This window comes from Mauremys reevesii, linkage group 21 (genome assembly GCF_016161935.1).
Source record: "Mauremys reevesii isolate NIE-2019 linkage group 21, ASM1616193v1, whole genome shotgun sequence".
NCBI lineage: Eukaryota > Metazoa > Chordata > Testudines > Geoemydidae > Mauremys > Mauremys reevesii.
Window position 1 is genome coordinate 11,021,139 of NC_052643.1, and position 26,619 is coordinate 11,047,757.

The following is a 26,619-nucleotide window of genomic DNA, read 5'->3' on the forward strand; positions in this document are numbered from 1 at the left end:
GGTTTCTAAATGCTTCGGAGGTGGGGGTTCCATTTTACAGATGGACAAACTGAGTCCATGTGCCCGGTGTCTCCCAGTGAGTCAGTGGAATTAGTGGGAGTAGAACCCATGTCTTCCAGCCCTGTGACCTGTACCACAGGTTGCTCTGACATTTTGCACTGGCCCTGCTCTTCCATAGATGGATTGTTCTGTTAAAGAGAACAGTTGTGTCTATATGATGACCACTCTTTGGAACTGCTTTCTTCACAGTAATATTTCTGTGAAATTATTTATATTGAAATTTCAAACGTACTCTGTTACCTGATGCTGCAAATGCATAGTGCCTATAATGCAATGCATGGTGACAGTGATGTTAAGAAAACTAAAGAGCTTCCAGCCCAGAGCCATACTGAGTGTTTTTTGTTAAGAGTTGTAAAGCGCTTTGGGTTACATGCTGGCACATACTTCTTGATTTGGCTGATTTTCATCCTACGCTGCTGGTTGTATAGGTACATTGCAGTGCACTGTGGGATATAGAGGGCTGGCGTTTGGGCATTATAGTCCTCCCATTACGGCTGCCATCTTTCTCTGCAGTCGAAGCACATGGTGATGGGGGATAATGGCTTCTCTGACAACAGTGTGAAGTGCCCCTAATTAACTGACACTGAAGCAAAGAGAAACACCAGTATGAGGAGTGCTTGGAGCAGTGGTTCTCAAGCTATTTACTATTGTGGGCTGCATATGTGTTCCCCAACATGTTAGGTGGGCCACATCCAATACTATGTGTATGGCCCTGAGGATGTCACATGGACTGCAGCTGTGTGCTGATTGGGCCATGGGTTGAGACTCACTGGCACAGAGTAACACACTGCACCAGTCCTCATTACATAGTAGAGGTGTTCTTGTCTAAAGTCTGAGGAGTAAAGGCAGGTGTCTTCCTTATAGTCAAGATTCCTTGCTCAGGATCCTGAGTGCTTTTATTACCCCTCTCCCTGGCACTTTTACTGTTCTCTTGTGACACCATTTGGAGACTTGATCCAGTGGTTTAAAAGAAGTAAATGGGTTTGAGTAATTCAACTCTTGGTTGGAAGTCCAGCCTCAACGTGCAAATCATTGATAGATAATTCCTGCCTACGCACCAAAGAAGGGTTCCTGGACAATTGAACCAAAGTAGTTCTGCTGCCAAGGAAGCAAGGGATTTGTGCGGTTAATTCCACAGGGGATGCCTGCACAGCAGCACACTGAAGAGAGGTGCAAGGCTCAGAAGATCCACTGCTGTATGGATCCTCCACCCTATGGTGGGAGCCCAAAAGGGGCATGGAGGGATATTTCAATGGGCTGAACTAATTTCTGGGGGATAGTTCCTCACCCACTCCATGGTGTGGGGGAGACTTTGCCCATCTGCCAGCACTTAGGCCAGATTTGGCCCATAGTGTATTGAGATGAGAGCTGACTTAAATCATATGTTACCTTTCTGGGAGTTAATTTAATTTCCCCCATCATATACGCATTAGGGTCCAGATTTTCAGTGTCACATAGTTTTTTGCAGGTAGAACTTGGCACTCACGAATAATTGTGCCTGTATTATTATGCCTGCAAAAAAGGAAAGTCAGTCCAGGCCCCTTTAACAATCCAGTCACCAATTGTTTAGCTAGGATCCTTTTACACTGATTTATTTGTGAAATTCGTTGGGGGCAGGGAGGACTGGAAGCCACAAGTCCCAAAGCTGCAGGCCAAGGTAAATAGTGTGTCATAATATATTTAACAAATGAGGATGCAAACCATAGGGAAATAACACAGGAGAGGAAGAATATATTCCCTGGTTGGGAAGTTATTGAATGTTTAGAGCCAGGGAATAGATAGATAATCTGGGGAAGGGGAAGCCACAAAAAGGTCCCTAAGCTGCAAAGTTTGACACACTTAGCAGCTTAACTAGCCATATAAACCACAGAAATAGATGCATCAAAGCCGGGCAGAAACACATGGCGCTGGTTGGGAAGCTATAGAACATTTAGAGCTGGGTGGCAGAAGATAGTTCCCTGGTTCACCTCTTCCCTAAAATAAAAACATTAAAAAAAAATAAATCACTGCCTCTGCAAAGAATTGTGGCTCCTGGCCCACCCAGCCCATTGGCAGGGGGAAGCACCTCCCCAACCACACTCTGTTACGCCTTCAGTGTTTAAGGATTTAGCTCTTGATCCATTCCCAGCTTTTCCCCTCGGATCCCTGCTTTACTAATGAGAGGAGCAGAATTTTGTGCATGTTGTTTTAGCCCTGTGGGTCCCAGGATATTGGACAGACAAGGTGGGTGAGGTGGTATCTTTTATGGGACCAGCTTCTGCTGGGGAGGGAGACGAGCTTTGGTGGAGCAGGATTGTAGGGACAGTCTCCTTTCTAGGGGGCTTTAACCCACGCCAGCTCAGGCTGACCGCTCGCCTTGTGCTCCCAGTGCCCCCCTGGCCTTGCAGCTTGGGGGCCGGGCGCCAGGGTGGGAGCTGCTGGGCTCCTTCCGAGGCGATCCAGGCCGCCTTTTGCAGCGCGCCCGAGGCTCGCTTCCCGAGCCGCACGGCCCGGCGGAGATCACATGTGAAGCTGCTGCCTCCCTCCCTCCCCCTTTGTAGTGTCAGAGCCCCGGAGTGACAAGCGAGCTCTCCGCTCGGATCGCTGCAGCCGCCCGCCCCCGGGGAGGCCGTGCAGGGCACCTGAGCCGGATTTACCTGTGGCTGCCGCAGACACGAGCAGGTCTCTGCTCTCCGCCTCGCCCGGCGGGAATGGGGGCTGGCCACGGGGAGGGGGCGCCGAGGACGCTCCGCTTTGGGGGGCTGGGGTTTGCGGGGGGGACGTTTATTATTATTTTTACTGTAGCGCTCGCATCAGGCTCGCCGAGATCCCAGGCGAGCTCGAGCAAGAATTCGCCACTTGGGCTCCGGTTTGCAACGAGGCGCATTTCAGAGCCGGGAAAGGACTTTTATGGCTCATTTCAAGCTCACCCCACCCCAGTCTGGATTGAACAACCTCCGCTCTCCCCTGTTATTTTTAGGGGCTGTCTGAACCCAAGGAAATTGCGAACAAAACCCACCCCCAAAGGAGAAGCCCCGGGGGGGGGGGGGCTTTCTCTTCTCCAAGTGGATTATTGAAAAGTGAAAGAAGAAAGTCTCTTGCTGCCTTGGATTTGAAACCAAACATGAACTGGTCTTAAAAAAAGAGGGGAGGGGGAGGATAACAAGCGGCGATATTTTTCCCCCTTGAAGGGATTTATTTGGAAACCTTTTGCCTTTATTCCTACCAAAGTAGCGTGGATCTTTGTGTGTGTGTGTGTGTGTGTGTGTGTGTACCTGTGAAAGGACTTTTAACCTTTTCCTCACCCGATTGGAGAGTCACTTAAAAAAAAATCATAATGTTACATATTCTTCTTTCCTCCTTGTCTGTATGATTCTTCTCCTCCCTTAGTTGTAAATAGATTTTGCTGATTTTTTTTTTGTGATTTATTTTTATAGAGAGGAGCTGACTGTGTTTATCAAGCCCTTGAACGCTAACTGGGATCATTTTGTACCAAGGGCTGAGCGGTTTTTTTTTTTTTTTAGCTCCAAATATTGGAAGTTTGTGGTTCAGTTCTAACTCAATCTGAATTTTTTGAATGCTTTTCAAAGCCTTCCCCTTTTTGGTGGTTTCAGTTGTTGTATGTGTGCACATCTCTCTCCTTTTATCAGCAGTCCCTAAGAGGAGAACAGTTGTTATTTTTTTTTTCTCTGCTGACACTCTGTTTTTGTTATCTTTTTACACAGAAACGCTTCATTAAAGGGCTGAGACAGTACGGCAAGAACTTCTTCAGGATCCGAAAGGAGTTACTTCCCAATAAGGAGACTGTAAGTACAATTGGACTTTTATGTAACTTGCCTTTTTCTCCCCCCTCTGCTGCTTCTCACCATTTGATCTTATGAAACAGTTTCCTTTTAACCCTCAATTGAGTGTCTGGCTCAAATGTATGGAAGAGAAATCCCCAGCTAACAAACTCTACGGTATTTTTTTCTAACGGCAATTTTTAAGCATTGTGTATGAAAGATATAAAATAGACTTGTTGTTATTGGAGGAAGTCACAGGGGGTTGGGAAGGTATTTATGGAGCCCAAATCTAATTTTAAATATAGACATTGTCATGGGATAATTCATTTATGTCATCAACTTGAGCTCAAATGGCAGTGGGTAATTAACAAAAACCTAAATCAAAATAAAATCTGATTGAATCTGGAAGAATGAGGTGTGTGCTGGCTGCTTTTACGTTTGGACAGCAAATGTAAGACTTTTCTTTCCAAATTGAATTAAGGATTGTTACTTGTTTGACCTTAATAAAACTACATAATTGTCAAATTCTACTAAAAACATTGGTAAGCGTTTAAGAAGGGAGGGAGATGAGGAAGAGTGCTGTACTTTAAAGGGTTTGGGAAGCTCTGGGAATCTACTTAGTTTTTCCATTAGCCCTGATTGCCAAGCCTCTCTAGAAGCTTCGGTTTCCATGCTGCAGGTGTCATTTAACTACTTGTAGAGTGGTGTTGGAAAGCAGTCTTCACTATTGCCCTGAATTTAGGGACAAGTGAAGTGAAAATGTTGGTGCAGTGCTTATTTTGCTGGGTGAGAAGTGGCATTCATATTAATGTGATGCTGTTGAAAATATTTATTTAAACATCAGTGGCTGGAGATGACTTAATATTAAATCTATTTTGTGTGAAACTTTAATGTTGAGTGGAAAAAATAATTATAATAGTGTGTGGAGTTATTTTTTTTTTTTTTAAATCATCTAAGGATACTAAGATGTTTCCTCCTGAGGTATGTCTTTGTGACATTATATTGTTACATCACAATCTCTCATGGGCAAAACATTAATACCATCACATGAATCAAACAGAAAGGGAGAGTGAAAGGTTTATCCTAGAGAGTCTGTCTGTGGATTAATATACCAATGTTATTGGTAATGTTAGGAAATATTAGTTACTGCACCAAGAGCAAATAGACTTGACTTTACTATTTTGTTGCATTTTTATGAGTGAAGGTGGTTAGTACAGAGATGACATCTTCGAAGCAAATTGGACAATACTTAGCAACATTTAACAAATCCAGGATGTAATCAGCTTAAGCAATTCTTCCTTCATTATTCTTCAGAATAACTCCCCAGAAATGTTTTTAGGAGAGATTGGCTTTTAGATTAGAAATGCATTTTGCTGCTAGGAAAGTACTTGAGTATGGAATACTACTTAAGAAAAATATGTTCATTTCAGCTACATGTACATGGAAATGTATTTTTAAAAATAAAATGCTTTCTCTCTCTGCAAAAGAATTTTTTTTCTGTATATCAAAGAAAAGACACATTGAAGTAAGGGAAACTGGGGACCTATTTCTGACCCTACTTTCCAGTGCTGTACAATTTGTCTTTTGCTTTTGAACTTGAATTTCTCAGACCTTATGCCCTCCTTAAAAGTTCTGTGAAGTTGCAAGCTATGTGAAATTTGATACAGGCCATCACTGTTCAAGCATTACATTTTTATTGTGCTAGGCCTAAACTTCTAGTGCTGAGAAGATTAAGCATTAAGGTGAAGTGATTTGAAGTAGAGTGTAGTAGATGGTATTGAGCAGGCTGTTTTTAGTCCCTTGTGGTAACTGATCTACAAGTAACCCTTGACCTACAACAGATTGTTTAATCTCCATTTCCTATTCTTGCTCACAAGTTTAGCTTCTGCTTTTTTAGTGCTCAATCTTGCACTTCTTGTTCACAGTAGAAGTTTTGCCTGAGTAAGGAGCGTAGGATCAGACCCATATTAGCTAATGTTTGACTCCTTGGGTCTGCTTTTTCCTTTAGGAGAATTTCCAAACTATAAGGCTATGGAATTAGAACTGCCATGATTTTCTTTCATCAGAATGGCTTCAAACTACTTGCCTGCCACCATTCTCCTCCAATATGAAATAAGCTCCTAATAACTCTTAAATTATTCTCTCTCCGATTCCTGTCCACTAAACCACCACTAGGAATAGCTCTGAAAAATGACTAAATAGGCAAGACAGAGCTTTGGGAACTGCTCCCAAAGTCTGCAAAAAATATTTTAAAAGGAGTCAGGGCTATTTCTGAAGTGACCTGTCCTAAGTGGAAACAAGATTATAGGTCATATGTACTTCTAATTAATCAGAGCTCACCAGGTAAATCATTCATATCTTGGGAGAGGAGGGCAAAGGTTATCCCCGCCTGCTTTGAACAGTTAAATAAATCTCAGTCATCATGTACTGAGAAATCCACTTACAGTCAAACTTTCTTAATATCACTTCTGTTTCTAGCATAAGCCCCTTCTAGACACACATACACATATATGCCTCTATTAGTGTTAGAGAACTACTGCTTGATACCTCGCTGATCTTGCACAGATCCTTGTTGCAATGTTACAAGAATTATGCTTAGAAGAATAAAATTGTTAAAGACTGAACCTGATTCTCATTTACATTGTCTGCTTTACACCACTGTTTAAAGGGGCCGTAAGATAGATAACTTATTCTGCTTTACTCTGGCCTGGGTGTAAATGGGAGTTAGGTCCTATATCTACTATGCTTTGTTTTCTACAAGCCTACTAGAGAACACTCTGCTTGAGGGATGCCATCACTCCCACCTCCACCTATCCCCCACCCCCTCAGTGTATCATATCCTTTTAAAGGAAATCCTCTATTTGCCAATTTGTGCATTTTAGCTGTGACACAGTTTCTTCTAAACGAATAACCAGCAAGGAAAATATCCTGATGAAAGAATGTATTTACCATATATCAAAGCTGTGTGTTTTAGGTCTTCACACTCCCCGTTTATTTCAAAGCAATTATGTCTGAGAGAAGGTTCCCAGTGGGCGTGTGCATAAATAGCTTTAACATTCTCTTCAAGCTTTTATGAGCAAGACACACAGGAACTAAAGCTAGCTCTTATCTGAGCATGCCCCCTGCTGAAATGGGAATGCTGGAGTTGATTAAGGAAAGCTAACAAGTTTATGGAGCTTTAGTTGGATCAGTAAATGTTAACCATGTAATACCCCAGAGAAGAAGGCCTGTGTGTAAATTTGTTTTAATATAATTTTTGTAATTTGCTTTGAGTTGTCATATAACTTTTTATTTCTCTTTTCTTGCTAGTACTCTACTCCCCTAATTCCCTCATGAATAGTTTTTCATACCTCTTCTGGTTAATACACTGGTGGTCAAAATGGCAAACTATGTCAGACTAATTTTCAGGGAATCCGAGAAATATAGGACTGGAAGAGACCACAAGAGTCCATGCCCCCATGCCGAGGCAGAATTAAATATACTTTTTGATCATGCTAGCAACCTGGTTGGTCTTTTCCCCTTAATAGCCCTAAGAACGACGTTTTCAGAAACGCCTAGATCCATTTTTAAAAGTGATGTTGGCACCCAAGTGCCTAGCTTGCTTTTGAAAATGGTACTCGGGCTTCAGTTATTCTGAAAATTTGAGTTTAGATGTGCAACTAGAAGAAGGCACTTTGGTCAGTTGCTTTAGCTTTAAGTAGAAGCTTTCCGTGTCTGGGCCTTAGTTTAAAAAACAAAGTTGAAATTCTGTAAGCCCCATGTTCGTAACCCTCATTTTACTCCACATTCGGCATAGGATGGCATTGAATTATCTGAGCTGAAGAATTCTACGTGAAATACCATAGGGATAGGCCTAAAACAGATGGACTGTAGGAGCCACAGGGCTGGGAGCTGGTGGGCATGAGTTTTTCCTAAAGCACTTAGCACACTGGTGCTGTATAAATGGTAAAAAGATGGGAAGAAGGTGAGGCGAGCACACTGGTATCCTTGTTTGTTCCAGGCTAGGAACTAGAGTTGAGGAACAGGTCAGGCAACTCTGCTGTTTGGCTTACCAGAAATGGAGAACGTTCCTTTGTTAGAATTCCCAGTCAGGACCAGGAAGAAGAGAGAGCACTGAGTTGTGTTGTCAGGAAAGAAGCTTGGTCAGATTTAGAGCTGGCGCTGGGAGTCAGAGCTGAGTTCTATTCCTGTCTGGTTGACTTGTGTGGCCTTGGGTAACTCACTCAGGGACAGTTGCTTTAAGATATAAGAACCCTGAACTTCCATTGAGACTACTGCACATCCTCTTATGCCCAGCTTTTAAATGACAATAACCCTTATCTTTGGGAACTGCGTTGAGATGCTTGAATGACTGACTTATTTTTTTTACAGAACGCCTGTAGTGCTGGTTGATCATGGCAGGAAGCTAATTGTCTGTCCAGCCTTCACCCACCAGGCTGAAGGGCTTGAGCTCATTTCATAGTTGCTTAGAGTTTGTCTGCACATGAAAATTGATTTGGAATAAGGCAGGGTGTGAATTTAAAGCAGAGTAGCTATTCTTGAGTAACTGCATTTGTAGACCCGCTTATTCTGGACTAAGTGCCTTTTTCTGGTGTAGTTTTTAATTAAATTAAGCAAATTTGAAATAAGTCACTCTTATTCTGGAATCATGGAATCATTTAGGAATAGCTATTCCACTCTTAATTCACACTCTACAGCATTCCGAATTAGCTTTCATGTGTAGACAAGCCTTAGTGAACATTACAAAAAGAAGACAATAAGGCTTTGTAGAGGGGAGTTCAGTATTCAGTGCAGTCTTGCTCTGAGTCTCCACATTGGGCGTAGAGGCTCCCCTAGCATCTTGATTTTTGGCTTGGCCAGTTAGCAAAGGGTAAGAGAGAGAGAAGTTAATCTAGAGTCGTACCTGAGGGCTGGTGCCGTTGCATTTAGCGTCTGAAATCTACAGTATTTATGAAAATGTCATGAAAATCAACTGCCTCCCTTAGACCAAGAATGTATTCTATTAAATATGTGCGAAAGTACTGAATATGCATCAACCTTTTCTTTAGGCAAAATATTGGCTTTTCAGGCAGCAAATTCCCTCTGCCCAAACTGAATGCTGTGGGTACTTATCTCTGAGACTGAATAAGCTGCACTCTGTTAATATTAGCAGGCCAAAATGACTGCAGCCTGAGCTTTCAGCATAAAGTTTTATTTAATTTCCGATTGGGGGTTTAGATAAACAATCTGATTCTTGCCTCATTAATGCTTAATCTAGTGTTACATAATCTACAATATTGGCTTCCTCAGTAGCTCCTAAAAAATAGAGTGCTATAATGTATTGCAGCAAAGCAGTGGAAGTTTAGAAACATCACTGTATTTAAGGCACTAAGACTGGTGAGGTATTTGTCCTCTGTACAGTCAGTACTGTTTGTAATTAAGCTGACAGCCTAAGTAATGTTTGTCCAGCCCACTTGTAAGCAAATTAAAGGTAATGATTTTCTCTCACTGTATCTGGTCAAATAGTAGATGTTCCTTTAACAAAGGGAATGGAATAATTACTTAGGTGAGGGTTTTTTTCACTCCCTCGGTATAAAATGATGGATTAGCCTTGCATCAGCTTTTTCACATTCAAGTATAACATAACTTATTTTCACCAGTAGCTAAACTTAACTGTGTGTACGTGGCATGGACAGTATTACTCACTGTCCTCCTTTCCCACAGGAAATATATTTTGTTTGGACAGTATATTCCCCTAATGATGGGCTATTAATACACAGTTTGGTTCTGGTGCAATATTTCTCAAGTTGCCTTTGCTTCAGCAGCATAGAGCACTTGAATAAGGATAAGCTATGTATAGGGTTTTTTTTTTTGTTCAAATGCCATACCTTTTTCCTTAATAACTTGTTCTACCCCGATGCAGTCAGAGCTGAAATTTTCCATTAGAGTTTGAAATGACTGCCAACGTAAACAGCCAGCGCTTCTTTTGGTTTCAGCTCTCCTTGTTGCTGCTAGTGTTTCCACCCTATGGATATTGCAGTAGGAGGGTTTTATTCTTGTTAAAACAGGGACCAGGCTTCAGACTATTAAATCTGATGACCTCACACTTTTCTTTTTTTCTGCAGTCATAGCAGATATCCCACTGGGCTTTAGTCCAGTGTGAACAACAGGCTGCGGGAAGGGTTAGTTGCTCTCCCTGTGTAAGTGAACCATTGATTTGTTTGCATAACAAACAAACAGAAAAACCCACACTTCAGTAGGGAACGTGTTGGCTTGTTGGGTTTTTTTAACCTAGCTTTGCTGATTAATGGAACCCAGGATATTAGTATGTCTGTGCTCGAGGTATAGTAGTCTGTTAGGCAGTCATGCAGTGGCTGACTTTCCACTGCACAACAGGAGCAGACTGAACAAGTCGTTGAATTTTATGAAATGTTTAACTTGAAGGAGCTGAGCCCAAATGGGAGAGCATCATAGATTGAAGTAAAAAGAACGAGGAGTACTTGTGACACCTTAGAAACTAACTAATTTATTTGGGTATAAGCTTTTGTGGGCTAAAACCCACTTCATCAGGTGCATGGAGTGGAAAATACAGTAGGAAGATATACACCTCTACCCCGATATAACACAAATTCAGATATAACGCAGTAAAGCAGTGCTCCTGGGGGGGCGGGGCTGCGTGCTCCGGTGGATCAAAGCAAGTTCAATATAACGCGGTTTTACCTATAATGCAGTAAGATTTTTTGACTCCCGAGGACAGCGTTGTAGAGCGGTGTGTGTGTGTGTGTGTGTGTGTGTGTGTACACACAGAGAACATGAAAAGATGGGGATTGCCATACCAAGTGGTATTGAGCTGAAAGTTGTTTACAAAGACCAGATATTTATCTATTGAGGGGGTTCAGTAATGTGTATTCACCATGGTTTGGCTTGATTTTAGACGAGGAAACATGTGACTGTTAAACCTAATGCAGACTCTATTTTATTAGATAGTAAAACAAATGGAAGGTTTGGAAAGGTATTAAAAAAGTTCTGATTACGTCTGTGTTTGTCCACTCTGGAAATTATTCCATATCTTGTAACACAGATTCATAGAAAGTCCATTTCTAAACCAGGACTGCATGTTGGACAACCTCTTAGTTTGGGCTGCAGTTCTTATTTCATGCTTTATATACCATACACTCTCCTATGCTTTCTCTCTCGCTCTGTTGCAAAGTTTTCTTTCTGTTCTGTTGTGGCAGGTTGTATCCTAAAGGCATACATAATCTCTTATTTAAATCTTTCTGAACTCTGCCTATCTACATTGGACAAGCTCAGTTTCATGCCTCAGTGTCACCCATGTATGGCCATTAGTCTAACGACAAGGTCACACCTTGGGTTAGTCTACATGGTGCCAAAGACGACCCTTTCATGTATATGTACCACTACCATTGATTTCAGTAGGAGCACCGAGGTCCAGGGGCATAATCTGGCCTGTTTACATTGATTTTTCTAAAGTTTATCTTGTGCTTTTAACAGCTTTTCCCCCATTTTCATCAAATTAATTTGTTCTGGTGATATTAATAACTTTCCATTCACCCTGCTCCCCTCCCCCACTTCCCATCAAATTACTTTTAAAAACGTTAGACCAAATTAATTTGAAACTTTAACAGCTCAGGGTCTGAGCTGCTCCTTCGAGTAGCATACTGAAAACCTGCATAGGTGAAGCAGCCAGGGACAATAAAAAGGTTCATTGTGTCCGTTGGACTCTCCAGTTCTGTGTAGTATGGGCAATAAATCAACTCTCTTGTTTGCACAGTGATTCTGTTTTCTACTTTACTTATGAGATTGAAAACCATTGTTTATTTTACTCTGCAGGTTTAGAGGTAGGTAGAGGTAAAATATATTGTTGCAAGCAAAAGAGAACCATTAGCCAATTGCATCTTGTTCTGTCAACGAGCCAGTGAGCACAATTCTTGCTTCGGTGGGGAAAAATACCTACTTGGAGATCTAAGCCAAGAATATTTGAGAAATTGATGCAATATTGCACAACTTTCTCTTTCAGCAATTTAGGAAGAACGATGTTTGTGTGACTCTTGGTAATTCTGTTACACAGACACACTGTATTTTCCTTACCCTCTGTTTGATTTGCTATCATAAGACATTTTATTGTCTTGGTGGTTTAATTTCTTATTGAATCGTGAGCTCTCATTCCATGTCCATGCTATAGGAATAAGAATCCCTTTGAAAAGAATGTTTCAGTTTTCAACAATGGAATTTCTGAATTTTGCATCTTCCTTTCTTACAAGAAAAGGTATTAGCTTTTCTTTCTTTGGAGCAGCTGAGACTGTACCAGATCCTCAGGCATCAATCTAAGGGTCCTGGGAATCTCAGATATTTAAAGTAGGGCTCTCCTTAAATGTTTGCACAATTTTTTCCTGTTGTTTCATCTATCCTGACAATCATTTTCCACGGGGTTGGAGCAGGAAGCCCATCATTTTGGTTTGCTTTCTTCCCAGTGCAGAGGGTGAAGATATGCTTTAGAACTTGGATGTGGTTTTAAAAAAAAGGGGGGGGGGGGAAGAGAGGCTCCTGAAGCAGCATCTTGGTTTGTGAAATTTCCTGTCCAGGGATTGCTGACTCACCTATAAACTTTAGATAATAGGTATAATGCTGTAGAGTTTGGGTAACTACACAGTGCCAAAGAAGCTCTGTTTAGCTCTGCATAGTGTTTTGGTTTTTGAAAAATATCCTGATAATCTGTTAGGAAAATATGGACACTTCAGATTACATTTTCAGCAATCAATAGGATTATTATTCAGATAATAGTAGGCACAGAGAGAGCACTACAAAAATAATCCTATTGATTGTACTTATGATCCCCATTACTATTGAATCGGAACACCTCGCGGTCTTTAAAATATTCCCACTTCACTGTACAACACCACTGTGAGGTAGAAAAGTAAGTATGGTTACCCCATTTTACAGATCGGAAGCTGAAACATAGTAAATGAATTGCTCGAGGTCATGCAATGTCTGTGGTGGAGCAGGGAGTTGATCGTATAACTCCCAAGTCCTAAGCACCTTAACCACTGGAGTTTTTCCTCTCTATTAGCACAAAGATTCATATTCCTGGTCTCAAGAAAGATCTCCCATCCTACAGCTGTTTGGTTATGCTCATACTGTGTTGAAAGGCCTTGCTGTATTTTAAGAGCCATGATCATCTGTGCTGGAGGAGTGCTTTTGAAGAAGGAACCTGAAAGTCCCTGTCTTGCAAGAGAAGTGTGTTACAACAGAATTTCTCTACTTCAAGTAATATAAAGTCTTTAGATAGCAAGTGCTGAGAGCTGTGGTCCTCTGACTAGGCCTTCTGTCCTATATTTTCCCTCCTGGACACCTAGTGGACATAATAACTTAATCCAGACTGGCATAGGGACTGGTGCAGAGAAGATTGAGGGCTTGACCCTCAAGCCGTGGATATGAAGTCCATTAGTCCACATTATAGCACATTGTGAAACAGTGAATTCTCAGGTGATAAAATCCACACAATCCCATTCTTGGGTTGTTCTTAAAATACATGTAAATATTTTAGCATAGCCATCATTGCTATTTTTAAAATGTATGCAAAAGTGTTAGCTGCATGTGTGCATGGGTTTTATTGGGGGCGGGGGGGAGGAGTAGTCTTTGGTTTTGGGTCAGATTTTGTCCTTACCTACACTCAGGAGGCCAATGAATGGATGACATGGATAGCGTTTTTGCTAGGCTTGTTCCATGCTTATGTTGGAGGAGCAGGCAGATGTGTTGCCTATCAAGATTTCCCTTCCCCTCCCCCCCTCCTCTCCCTGTTATGTTATGAGCATTAGTAGAAGTGCCCCCCTCTTTTATGGAGAGGGCCAAGTGGAGTTGCAGTATTGTAACTGAGTGGCATTTGGCCAAGTATCTTGAAAAGGACCCATCCAAGTATTGCTCCAGATGTGGTGTGATCTCTGTTTCTGGGCTGGACTGTCTTAGCTATCAATGTTGAGATTTGCAGGAGGAGATTTGCTTGATCTATCAAGTCCCAGAAGTAAAAAATGGCATTTTCTGACCCATCATGTGTTCCATGATTGCGAGAGGATCAAGGTAGTTGGGCGGTCGTTGGGAGTCTGGTTTCCAGGACATGTGGTTCAGTGGAGCAAACATGTTTCGGGGCAAGTGATTGTGTGCCAAGAAAAGATGATCAGATTTTGGCAGTGAGTAGACAACCTTTTGATGTTTCTTGCCCGCCACACCGGGCATGAAATTAACTTTCTTCTCACACAACAGCTCACTGGCCTTAAATCACTGCTTCCTAGCCCAGATGCACTGTAAGAACCATATCCACAGTGTTATCTTGGCATAAAATCAGCCCCCCCCAATACATTATTCAGTCTTAAATATTCCTGTAATATGCTGCTTATAACTGTGCTGTGAGAGTCAGACAATGATAATTTTAGGAGACAGATGCACTCATTTGTTCTTTTTGTTTCAAACCAGCTGTAAAAAGCAAATGCTAGGCTTGATTACTAGCTTCTTCTAGCCAAGGAAAACTCCCTGGAATTTTACAGCTTCTAGAATAAATTGGGAACGGAGAGTTATGGGGCAGTGATTTTATTTGAGGGGTCTGTGGCATGAAGGGAGCTGAGGTGGTTTGTTGAGTTACCAGAACCCTGTGGTGGTATTATACCTCCGTAGTTCACAATGTGTATATTTAATATGGCATACAGAAACACATTCTCTTTCCTCCTGCCTTCCTCTTCTGCTCCAGAACTCTTCCTCACAGGGAAGTGCTCACTGCAGAAGTTTGATAGTCAGATTTTTTTGCAGCAATAAGTGGATTATGGAATGGTGCATTTCTTTGTATAAACATCCATCCCTTTCATTGCAGCAAACTGTTAGGACTCAGTCTCTCTGTTTTCTTAACTTCCATTGAAGTCAATGGGAGATAGGGTCTTGAACTTGCACCATTGATATCTGCAGGAGCAAGTCCTTGTAGCAGTGAATACCTTGCAACATCAGGTCCCTCTTGAGATTTTAAAAATAATTAATTGTGAGTTTTTATTTCCGTTCTGCTTTGTTAAGCCTTTAGGGTTCATGTTTTCCATCTTCTTGTCTACAACTGTGTGGTCTAGAAATTACCTTTTATTAAAAATAAATAAAATAAAACCTGAGACTGTCATGTAATCACCTGACTCCAGAAACTGGGTCTTTAAGGAAAAGTATCAAATATCACAAGACTCGTAAAATTGCAAGAGTTGGCAGTGCTGGGGGTGGGAAATTCTTATTTCTTTTGACCATCTGGTAAAGGCAGAATTGGCAGGAAACATTTCCCTCTCCCTCCCACACTTCAGAGAGACTGTGACAAACAGAGTAAAATATCAACTACCCCCAAAAAGTAGGTGACAAATGCCTCCTTGCCACAGTGAAATCCATCACTCTCTTCATCTGGAGAGAATGTTTTCATTTGATTTTGCTCCCATTTTCCATGCTCCTTTCCCTCCCCCAGCTTCCCTGACAGGAGCTGAATTATTTCTTGTGGTGCATCTAAAACCCTAATCTTTAAAGAAAAGGATGGTGCATTCCATATAATAAAACAGAGCGCTTTTCCTCCCTTCCATCTTGAGAGTCCTCCCTGTAGTTTAATTCTGCGCCTGCTTTGTGCCTAAAGCCTGTTCTAAGTAAGCGCTAGCGCATCCCAGAGGAACTCTTGATTTATTTTACTAACTCTGCCCTTCTCTCTCTGTGGTTCAGAAACCTTTAATGATCTGTGAAGCTCCAAGAGTTCAGAGCAAAACAGTAGTAGTTTTAAGAACCTCCCCTTCTACATAACGGTCCTAACACTTTCCACACGCTGGGTTTTTGACCTCATGAAAGGCTGACCTCCGACAAATTTTGGTTGTACAGCAAGGCATCTTGGGCTGGGGCTCACTAATGCTATTGTGAAATTCAAAAAAAAAAAAAGAAAAAAGAAAAAGTTCTAATGAAAATTCTGGGCTCTTGGCCAGAGAATAGGATGTGATAGAGTGAAAATGTTTCTGTTGCCCTTTGTTATTCCTCCAGCTTTGATTAGCTTTGTTTCCAGTAAGCTTAATTATGTTCCCTTTATTTTTTTTGTGACTAAGGAGGTGATCCTTCCTAAAGCTGCATCTTTCATTACCCAACCTGCAGCAGTTGGAAGGAATCTGAGAAATAAATCCTGCCAACCAAAAAAACCTCACAAAACACTGCAAGCAAATCTCTTTTGCTCCCTCTTCACTTACATTTTCTCCAAAGCTGTGAGAGGGACAGGCCCACCACTCTTTCATTGCCTATCCCCCATGCATTTCCTTCCTGAAAGTCTCTGCCCACCTTTCAGGCAGTCAGAACTAACTGCAGAGTAAACCTTTTGAATCTTTATTTTAAAAAAACTAACAAACTATGATGTGCACACTGAGAAGCCCCTCTTGGCTTCCCTCATCTTCCCTTCCCATAGGGGTAGGGTAAGAACTGACCTGACACTACATGCTCTTTTTATGAGGTGAGGTTTCTCCTGTCTCTCTTGGAGTCTAATATTGTCATACGTGTCTCTATTTTCATGCCCTTAGCCAAGCATCACAGATGGACAGTGTTGTGCAGGCCAGAGGATAATACAATATCCTGAGACTTCTGGGGCACTGGAGGAGAAAATGCAGTAGGCACATAAACATAGTAGATACCACATGAAATTCAATAAAGACAAGTACATAGGAAGGAAAAATTATATGCACAACAGAATACAGACTAACTGGCTAGGCAGTAGTCCTGCTGAAAAGCATCTGGGGGCTATAGTGGATCACAAACTGAATAGGAATCAACAATGTGATGCAGTTGCAAAAAAGGCTAATATCATTGAAATGTATTTACACAAGTGTCATATGTAAGACACAGGAGGTTATTGCTCCAATCTGCTTGGCACTTTTGACGCCTCGACTGGAGTACTATGTCCAATTCTGGGTGCCACACTTTGGAAGGATGTGGACAAATGGGAGAGAGTCCAGAGGAGAGCAACAAAAATGATAAAAGGTTTAGAAAACCTGACCTACTAGGAAAGCTTTATTTTTTTTTTTTAAAAACTGGGCATGTTTAGTCCTGAGAGAAGATGACTGAGGGAGGAACCTGAGAACAGTCTTCAAATATGTTAAGAGGTGTTATAAAGAGGATGATGATCAATTGTTCTCTATGTCCACTGAAGGCTGGACAAGAAGTAGTGGGCTTAATGTGCATCAAGGAATATTTAAGGTAGATATTAGAATAAATTTTCTAACTGTAAAGGTAGTTAAGCTCTGGAATAGGCTCCCAATGGAAGTTGTGAAATCCACATCAAGGGAGATTTTTAAGCACAGGTTGGGTTAACACCTTTCAGAAGTGATCTAGATTTACTTTGTCCTGTCTCAGCTCAGGGGGCTGGACTTTGTGAACTCTTGAGTTCCCTTCCAACCTTCCATTTATATGATTCTATGGTTGTATGCTCCAAAGAGTTTAAAACACCCCTGTATTTCCTGCATCATCCCCAGTATTTTCTGTGCAGTAGCATAAATAGAATGTCTACAACTTTTTTTATATTTTTTGCTTATTTCATCTCTCAAGTTATCTATTTCGGTTGTGAAATAACGTCCCCATTATATTTCCATCCCTCAGTATCTCAACCCTGGCCTATTTAATCACAATTTTTGCCTGCTGTTATTCTTGGTGTTTATAACAAACCTTGCATCTTTTTTGTTTGACAGCCCAAGGTGGGAGAAAGAGGAGTGATGATCTCAAGTTAAATTAAAATAACTTATTATTCTTGAGGGTCCAAACACATGCTCCATGCATTCATTTTCCTTGCATATGAGGGAGAGTGAGTGCGGGTGGAACCTCATCTGAGTATTTTGACTTCATCACTGTTTGTGTGCTCACTGGATTGTGCCACTGTTGATTCATGTGCAGTGTCTGTCAGTGTTGATGGCTGTATTTCACTAAGGTCTTGCCTGATTTCCTTTCAGTTTAGGCCATGCTTCCTGCCCAGAGTTTTCTTTCATTATATTAAAGGAATAGAGCTGGAATGTTTTATGGTTTATATTCTGGAAGATCATTGCTTACAGAAGCACATATCATTGTTTTTGTGTTAGGACCTTGCTTATGACCTGCAGAGTTTTATCTTTGCCGGGTTCTGTGATTAAAAAATTGCACATCCCACCTTACGCAACTTGTCTGCTCAAAGAGCATATGGGAAAATGCACTCTTTCTACTTCCCGCTGTTCAGTCTGATCCTGCACATAGAATAACTCTGTGGGTTGCATTTCTGGACTTTCACCTTCTTGCAATGAAGTGATATGGACAAAAGGCCTTCTACTTTCAGTGTTGTGTTAAAGTTTTATTGATTTAACAGTTTCACCGTATGTTATTATTCTGTGCCATTTGATGTGATAGGTTTTTGTTTCCCGGTTTTAGAAGTACATTCTTTTGTTGCAAGGATGAGAGCATTCTAAAAAGCATTTGTCTGCTCAACATGGGCACAGAGTATTTTTTTCTATTTATATGCTTTTAAGACCAGAATAATATTTTTGTTTCATAGAGAAATATGTTTCTTCTACTTGTAATCTTTTCACCGCCAAAACTACATGTGGAATTTTCTGCTAATGTAATTCCATTAACTTCAGTAGAGTTACACCAGCAGAGAATTTAACCCAACAATTGTATGGGGTATGGTTTTTAAAAAAAGGTATTTTACTTAGCAAGTGTTGTATTTGACAGTGCAATGCCAATTGTCCAAGGCATAGTTGCAGATTGTAAACTGTCACTTAGTAATTGTAATTAGTGTAGTTGAGTGCGGCGATACCTTAGGCCTCGATCTTGCAAACATTTACCCGTGACATCATCGACTTCAGTGGGCTCATTTACACATTTAAAGCTTGTGTGTGTGAGTATGAGCAGGGGAAAGTGCCCCTTCCACTCTTCTCCTCTCCCTGCTGCTTTATAGTACAAAATATCCTATGAACTTCTGCCGTGAATCCCAGCTCGTGAGTCATGACCGCCTAAATAACCATGCTGGCATGTAGGAATTGCACTTTGAAAGGTCTTCTCTGCTCCCTCCTGTGATTGGTTAAAGTTAGCATGTATATCTTACATTCCTAGATTAACATAAGTAACACTATTGCACTCCTTGGTTTCTACTGGTTGCTTTCCCCAACCCAGTGTTTTGTGTTGGGGGTGGTGGTTGTGTTTTTTGAATGTATATAGTGTTGTAGCTTTGTCGGTCCCAGGATATTGGAGAAACAAGGTGGGTGAGGTAATACGTTTTATCGGACCAGCTTCTGTTGGTGAGAGAGACAGGCTGTTGAGCTACACAGAGAACATGAGTTTAGCTTTGACCTTTTCAAGCAAACTGTGAAAAAGCTATGGGAGATTTTTAAAATTAGGTTTTATTACACTTCTGATTGCTTTCGTTGTCATTTATGGTTTGAAAAGGGGCACAGAATCCTGCTGGCAGTAGATACACAGCCTTTCTTAGCATATTCTTCAATCTTGGTTTGTGTTCCCTATAAAGGTCAGATTGAAATGGGCTAGAAAAATCAGTGAATAACAGGGACCACTTTCTTGGAATCGTAGACATTCTGTTGGTTCCAGGCTTTTAGTTATGTTTGCTCCTGTTACTATCCAGGAATCCATCTTGATGCCTTTGCTGCCAGAAAGACTCAATTGTGTTGCTTATTCACCAGTTGTTCCTTACTCGTCACCCTTCGACTGTTGCAACTTGAGCACCATCGGTAAAAACACAACAGGTCCAAATCAGTTGGGGGTTGTAGTTTGACCTCACACTGAAGTCGGGCAGATCCACTCATGAATTATTCTTGTCTGGGTAAAAGGATCGGAAATACCAGATTCAGTTTGGCAAGTATCCTTTAGTTCTTCCTCCCCCGCCAAACCTCACCTTCATCTGCAGCAAGCAGAAAGGATTTCCATTTTGTTTCATTAGAGAGGTGTCCTTGAAGGACAGCAGGAAAACTGTTACATGCTGCCAAAGCTTTGTTTCCTCCCTATTGTTTTGCTCACTTCATTAATTATTAATGTTAACATCGTTTGCTTGAAGGCTTGCTAGGTTCCTTGGCAGCTCTTGTTTTTCTGCTCCATGCAGGATCTGTTAAGGCTGGGATACCTGCCCTCCGAGAAGCAGACAGGCAAATAGTAGGTTGCAGTCACTTTCATCTTATTTTGAGAAGGAACATTGTGCACCCATTAATTAAATCTTCTAATTGGGTAACAGCCCTTTGTGAGAGATTTATACTTTGCTTTGAAGAATTTCTTCAGGCCTTCTATAATGCAGTACCTCTTGAATGATTTGCTATAGATGAGTGGTTTTTTAAACCTTTTCTCATTTGTGGACCTCTTAAAAAAAAAAATTGAATGGAGGTGTGGACCCCTTTGGAAATCTTAGATATACTCCGCGGACCCCAGGTTGAAAACCACTGCTATAGATCAAGCAACTAGGGTTGCCAGTTTTCTGATTGCATAAAACCAAACACCCTTGTCTCCCCTCGCCCCCCTAAATCACTCACTCTCCCTCACCCTTGCTCATTTTCACCGGGCTGGGGCAGGGGTTGGGGTGCAGGAGGAGGTGGGCTCTGGCTGGGGGTGTGGGCTCTGGGCTCGGGCCAGGGATGAAGGGTTTGGGGTGCAGGAGGGAGCTCTGGGCAGGGGGTTGGGGTGCAGGAAAGGGTGAGGGTGCCAGCTGGGGGTGCAGGCTCTGGGGCAGGGCTAGGGATGAGGGGTTCAGCGTGTGGGAGGGAGTTCCGGGCTGCAGCAGTGGGTTGAGGTGTGTGGGAGGGTGAGGGCTCCAGCTGGGGATGTGGGCTCTGGGGTAGGGCCAGGGATGAGGGGTTTGGGAGGCAGGAGGGGGCTGTGGCCTGGGGCCAAGGGCTTCAGAGTGCAGGAGGGGGTTTGGGGTGTGGTGCGTGCTCCGGGCGGTATTTACCTGAGGTGTCTCCTGGAAGTGGTGACATGTCCTCTGGCTCCTAGGTGCAGTGGCGGCCAGGGAGGCTCCACATGCTGCCCTCACTCACAGGCACTGACCTCACAGCTCCCATTGGCCGTGGTCCCGGCAAATGGGAGCTGCAGAGCCAGTGCTCAGGGCAGGGGCAGAGTGCGAAAACTCCCTGGCCGTCCCTGTGCCTAGACGCTGCAGGGACATGCCGGCTGCTTCTGGGAGCCGCACGGAGACAGGGCAGGCAGGGAGCCTGTTTTAGCCCCACTGCTATGTCAACCTGACCTTTAACAGTGACCAGAGCCACCAAGGTCCCTTTTCGACCGGGCATCCCGGTCTAAAACCTGACACCTGGCAACCCTAGCAACGCCTCCTCCCCAGCCTCCATGTGCTGCAGGCCTGACTCAAACTGTTCACTGGCTTTAGATCCTCACTGATTTGCACTGACTTGGATACCTGTTGCAAATTTTGTGGTGTGCTAATAATCGAACAAACCACAAAAGAGAGGCCAACAAATGTACATGTCTCTCTCTGTGGTTTATTTGGCAATTGTAGCAGAGTTTTAATTAAGAAGTTACTTGACAATGTACTAGTAAATGCTCTGTAGTACGTTTGGTAGAACAAGGAAGTGTTGGTGGAAACATTGTTTACAGCATTGTCCCTGCCGCTAAATCTTTGCTGAGAGGTGAGGAGAGGCTGCCAGGTTTTATTGAGCTTCATACTTTGATGTTCATGGAAACTAAGATTGGTCACCCTAAAAAAAATGAACAGCAGTAATTTTAAAAATATATTTTGATTTTGTATAGTATCTGGACATATTATTTGGGTCACTAAAATAGCACTGTGGTGTGGTGCTTCATAAATCCCCCCCCCCCACACACACACACACACACTAAAAATCTTCTAAAAGGTTAACTTTAAAGTGTGCACAAGGCTTATCTCTTGGCCCAGGCTCATCAAGAGACTTGTGAGGCTTGGCAGTGAGAGGAGGTTCTGGGTTTTTGGTTGGAGAATGTAACTTCCTTTTATTTTTGCTATGATTTTGGTATGGGTCTGTGTGTTCCAGGAGTGATTGTGGGAAGACATGTTATACACATTCAGTTTTTGAGAGAGAGCTTCATTGGCACTCAGAGTTTGGGGCAGGGGCTCTTTCATTGCTGTACCATAAAGAGAGATGTAAACCGCTGCATCTTTTAATACGTGCTCCTTGTCCCATGTATTTCATCTACTAAAAAGCCCTTTAGAATCCTGTACATCTGTCCAGGAAAAAGGCTTTTAGCTTCCTGAAGCCAGTCCCTTGGTCAAAGGCCAAATAGGAAACCAGCAGTGGTTTAATGTACGAAAGCATTAAATCTAATGTTCCAAAAGAATAGGTGATTTCCTATCGTGCTTAAAAAAAAAAAAATCAGAGAAATGAAATACTACTTGTTTGAGAGTATTGTGTTTGGTTCTGAGGGAAGCTGGCCTATACTATCCAGTTCACCCTCCTCCTTCATACCAATACCATGAGATGATTTTATAGGAAAGTCATAGATAGGGCCCTACTAAATTCATAGTCCATTTTTGTAAATTTCACAGTCATAGCATTTAAAAAATCTTAAATATCTGAAATCATGACATTCAAATCTTATGTGTCATGGAGTTGTAACAAAGCATGAATATGTATTGAAAAATGGCAAAATACAAACATGTAAAGCCCTTAAGTCAGCATTTCTCAAACTGGGAGTTCCGACCCAAAAGGGGGTCGCAGCGCTTTTGTGTGTGGGAGCGGGAGGGGGTGGGGATCACAATACTGCAGCCATTACTTCTGCTCTGCCTTCAGAACTGGGTAGCTGGAGCATGGCGGCTGCTGGATGGCTGCCGAGAGCAGAAGGCAGCGCTGCCACCAGGAGCAGCGCAGCCTTCAGAGCTGGATTCCCAGCCAGCAGCTGCTGCTCTCTGGCCACCCAGCTCTGAAGGCAAGACAAAAGTAAGAGCGGCAATACTGCGACCCCTTTACAATAAGCTTGAGATCCCCTTTTGGGTCGGGACCCCCAGTTTGAGAAACACTGCATACTTGTATATACTTCTATAGCATATAAAAGAGTATAGTATAGGGGAAAAGTACACAAACGACCAGATTTCACGGTCCGTGACGCATTTTTCACGGCCATGAATTTGGTAGGGCCCTAATCATAGAACTGCTCCCAGGTTTGGTGTCGCTTTTGTCTATCACATACAGGTGACAGTTCATGAATGTGCTCTCCAGCCCTGCTCAGCTGAGCTCCTTTTCCTTGTTGCAATATGCAGAGGTTTTTTTCCAGTTAACTGTGTCTTCTCATTTCTCTCCTATTATGGAAAATGGTTATAAGATTGGAATGTGTGCACAGCCTTCTGACTTTTTAACTGGGCTCATCATGCGCACTTGTATGTGCCTTTCCGCTGAGGAGGTTGGCACAAATAGTAGCCAGAATAACAGCACCGTGATTTTCATTACCAATAGCATAAAAAAATTATTCTGAGTGGGTTTAATTTAAAATTGTTGTTTTCCCCCCCAGCTGATGAAAGGCACTGGATTGGATGCCTTCACAGCTGTCACAGAAAAGGAAAAACTAGTGCTGTGGCAATGAAAGAGTCTCCAACCACTTTTGCCATTGCATCTAAATCCTGCCCTGAAGAAATATTTCAGGGGCTGAGTTTGGTCTCCATAACCCGTTCAGTTCTTAGCCTCTGTCCTTTGACTGCCAAGGTGGGGGGAAAGGGAGAGTGGGCAGCTGTTAGGGCCAGTGGTGGTGGTAGCATATTTGTGAGATAAATACCTGTCTGCTGGCAACTGGATTCAGACCAGCAGGCACATTTCATGTAAGACACCAAAGTTGTTTATTTGATATTTGAAATAAAATGGCACATTTCAACATGCTGTGTTATTTTCTGGTTTTCTTGTTAGAAGATGGAGTTCACATTGCTAGCACTAGCAAATATTCATCCTCTGTTAGAAAACAAGGATATGCAGAAGTACCTATTAAAAGTGGCAGTAGTTTGGATTTTAAGAGAAATATTACTGTTGGCTTGTCTACATGGAGAAACTGACTGGCAAAACTATAGTGGAGCAGAGTAATTCTACCAGAATAAAGTCCACATGGGATGTTATACCGGCATAGCTCTAGAAGTAGTATTATGCAGCTGTAGTTCTGCCAGTTAATTTCTCCATGTAGACGAGCTTTTATATGTTGTGGGGGGAGTCAAAGTTTGAGACTGCAATCCCAGTTTATTTCAGTCTGCCCGAAAAGATTATTAAAACTATAGACGTGCATTCAGGGACTGGTGGTTGCCAAGTGCAAAGGCACTAATAGACTATGACAGTATTACGCTCCCTGAAAAGGAAGTTACAGAGTTTTCAAATGTATAGTTATTATTAGCCTTGTGGAGATCATTGACTAATGTGTCATGGCCCACCCATCCCATTTAAGATGTTAAAAATGTGGAACTAATTACCTGGTGATTGCTTGGCAATCTTCTTTCTCTGTCTAACATGTGCCACTGAAGGCATGTGCAGTGTGCCTCATGCCCCGTTGATGCAAACGTATCCGTTGCAGGTAAGTAGTTCTAACTTACATTATTCCTATTGAAAGTAAAAGTGGCCTTGAAGAAAATCTAATTGGGCTCCTATCTTGCCTGGTAAAATTAGGTGTCATCTAAAATCTGAAGTTCTGTGAGAAGTGTGTGAACCCTTGTTAATCAGGTTGTGGCAGTAAAGGCCCCTGTCCACATTTGATTTTCTCTTTGGAGTTTATAGTTAAATAAAGGAGGGGGGGTTCTTTTGACTTTTACATCTCAGTGCTAGAATAGTATGTGGCAGTATTTGGCCTGTTGATGTGGTAGTCCCAGTGGACAGACATTTCTTGTCTTCTCTCCCACTGTCTGCCAGCCATTGCCTGATTGACTGCAACTGTGGTGAAGAGGCTTGCAAGTATGAGGATGTAGAATTAGAAGGCTTTGGATCAATATAAATCCCTCCTATCTCTTAGTCTTGCTCATTTGCATGAGGTTCCAAGAGGATGTTAGCTTTCAGCAGCTGACTTTGTGCCTCAGTGGTGGTCTCATAAGAGATCCAGGGGCTTCTGTCTCACCACTTCTCCTGAATGTATATATGAGGCTATTAGGCGAGCTAGAATGCAGAGCATGGGCTGCAATGCTTTCAGTACGCTGATGAGAAATATCTCTACATTTCATATGACCCAGTGACTTGGATGAAGTGCAATCCAGTCAAGACATGGGTAATGGTAGAATGATGGGTGAAGCAACAACGGAGTGAGTGCAGGTGATTTCATCACCTCTCTTTGAAGGAGTATGCTTGCTGTTCCAGGAGACTTTGGAATTTAGGAATTTTGTGAGAGCCAGATCTGCTCCTGGAGGTTCAGGTCGCGCTCTGTTTTTGCTATCTGCCTGGTGACATGTGACCACTACTTTTGGCTGCAGACCTTGCTACAGTTATCCATTCCTTTGTAACCTCAGGAATAGAGAACTACATTGAGTTTTATACAGGGCTGCATCTTGAGTCTGTCCACACCTATATCTAATGACTAACTGAACTCCTCCCTCAGAGCGAACAAACTGGGCAACCTAGGACACTGACAGAAGCATGCAGTCTCAATGAACTCAATCTGTCACGGCACAGGTGAGTTCTTAGCTATTTCTGGAAGGAGAGGGATTAGTGATGTTCATGGAGATGAGAGCCACAAAAAGTTCCTGAAAGCCTCACGTGAAGGTGAGCAGCATTTTGGTACTACATTTAGCAGATAGTGCCAACCACAGGGCAAAACGCACAGTGGGGTAGAAATTCATGCCCTTACTATGAAGTTATTGCAAGTTTGAGAGGCAGGGGAGATTTCCCAGACTCGCACTACCATGCGCAAATAAATCCCTTGGTATTTTCTGTCAGGTCATGCATGTTGCTTTTGTTTGTTGTCTGTGCATCTAAATTGTGTGTGTGCGTATATATATATTTTTATATAATTGAACCATATATAATATATATGTTGGAGCCATGCTGACCGTACATTTTTGCATGTAGAATAGAAATCCTTGAGAACAGCTATTAAAATGTTATTTTCATAGCACCAGTATTAGTCTGTGTGTCACTTGCATCAGTCAGAAAGCCGCTCCACGAATGGCTGAAACTTTAATAGCAAACATCCCTTCAGGGTTTGTAATTTTCCAGACAAGATGGCCGAGTTGATAGAAATGTTTTCACCACAACCTTGCAGCAGATGTTTGCCCTGGTGCTGGCTTAACAAATGTTGAACATAATTCATTACTGCCTCCTCATCCCTATTCAGTGGACTCCTTATCTGGTGCGTTTTATAAATATTTTGTTTCAGGCTGTAATTAAAGCTACTAAAAAGAAGAACTGGCAGGAGGGTGTAGTGGACTGTGTGTACAATTGCAGCAGCTGTCCTGTGTTGACAGAAAAGATCAATTGTTTCAGCGTTGCAGTTTCTGCAGAGCAGGGATAACTGAGGAGAGAGGCACTCTGCGCGTTGGGGGAAGCAGTAGTTATCACTGTTATTACTTTTCATTTTATTTAATAGGTTAAGGAGCTTTAGACACAATTTATGGGGCTAGATTAATTTGATTGTTAGTTGTATACTATAGTGTGTAAAGACAAACTCTTGCAAATGGTATGCAATCTGTAAAGATTTTTCTTTTTGCATCAATAATTTTCTGTCATCAATTTTAGATCCAAATGTTTGTGTTCAGCGCCAGGGCTCTGTGATTTTTGCAGTTTGCTTCTGTAGTTCCATGGCTTCAGGGAGGCTGAAACCATTGTACATGTAAGAGAAATGAATTCATCTCAGAATTTCTGCC

The 26,619-nt window shown here is 42.2% G+C and overlaps 1 protein-coding gene across 12 annotated transcripts in view; it reads left to right on the forward strand.

The window, feature by feature from the left end:
* RERE (arginine-glutamic acid dipeptide repeats) overlaps positions 1 to 26,619 on the forward strand; it is a 391,036-nt gene that overhangs the window by 298,977 nt on the left and 65,440 nt on the right. For all 12 annotated transcript variants that reach the window (XR_005590298.1, XM_039508664.1, XM_039508660.1 and 9 more), the window contains one exon: positions 3,765 to 3,845. Coding sequence is in view for 11 of the 12 variants with exons in the window: in XM_039508664.1 (XP_039364598.1) it covers positions 3,765 to 3,845 (81 nt within the window). In the remaining variant the exon portion in view is untranslated. The remainder of the gene's footprint in view (positions 1 to 3,764; positions 3,846 to 26,619) is intronic.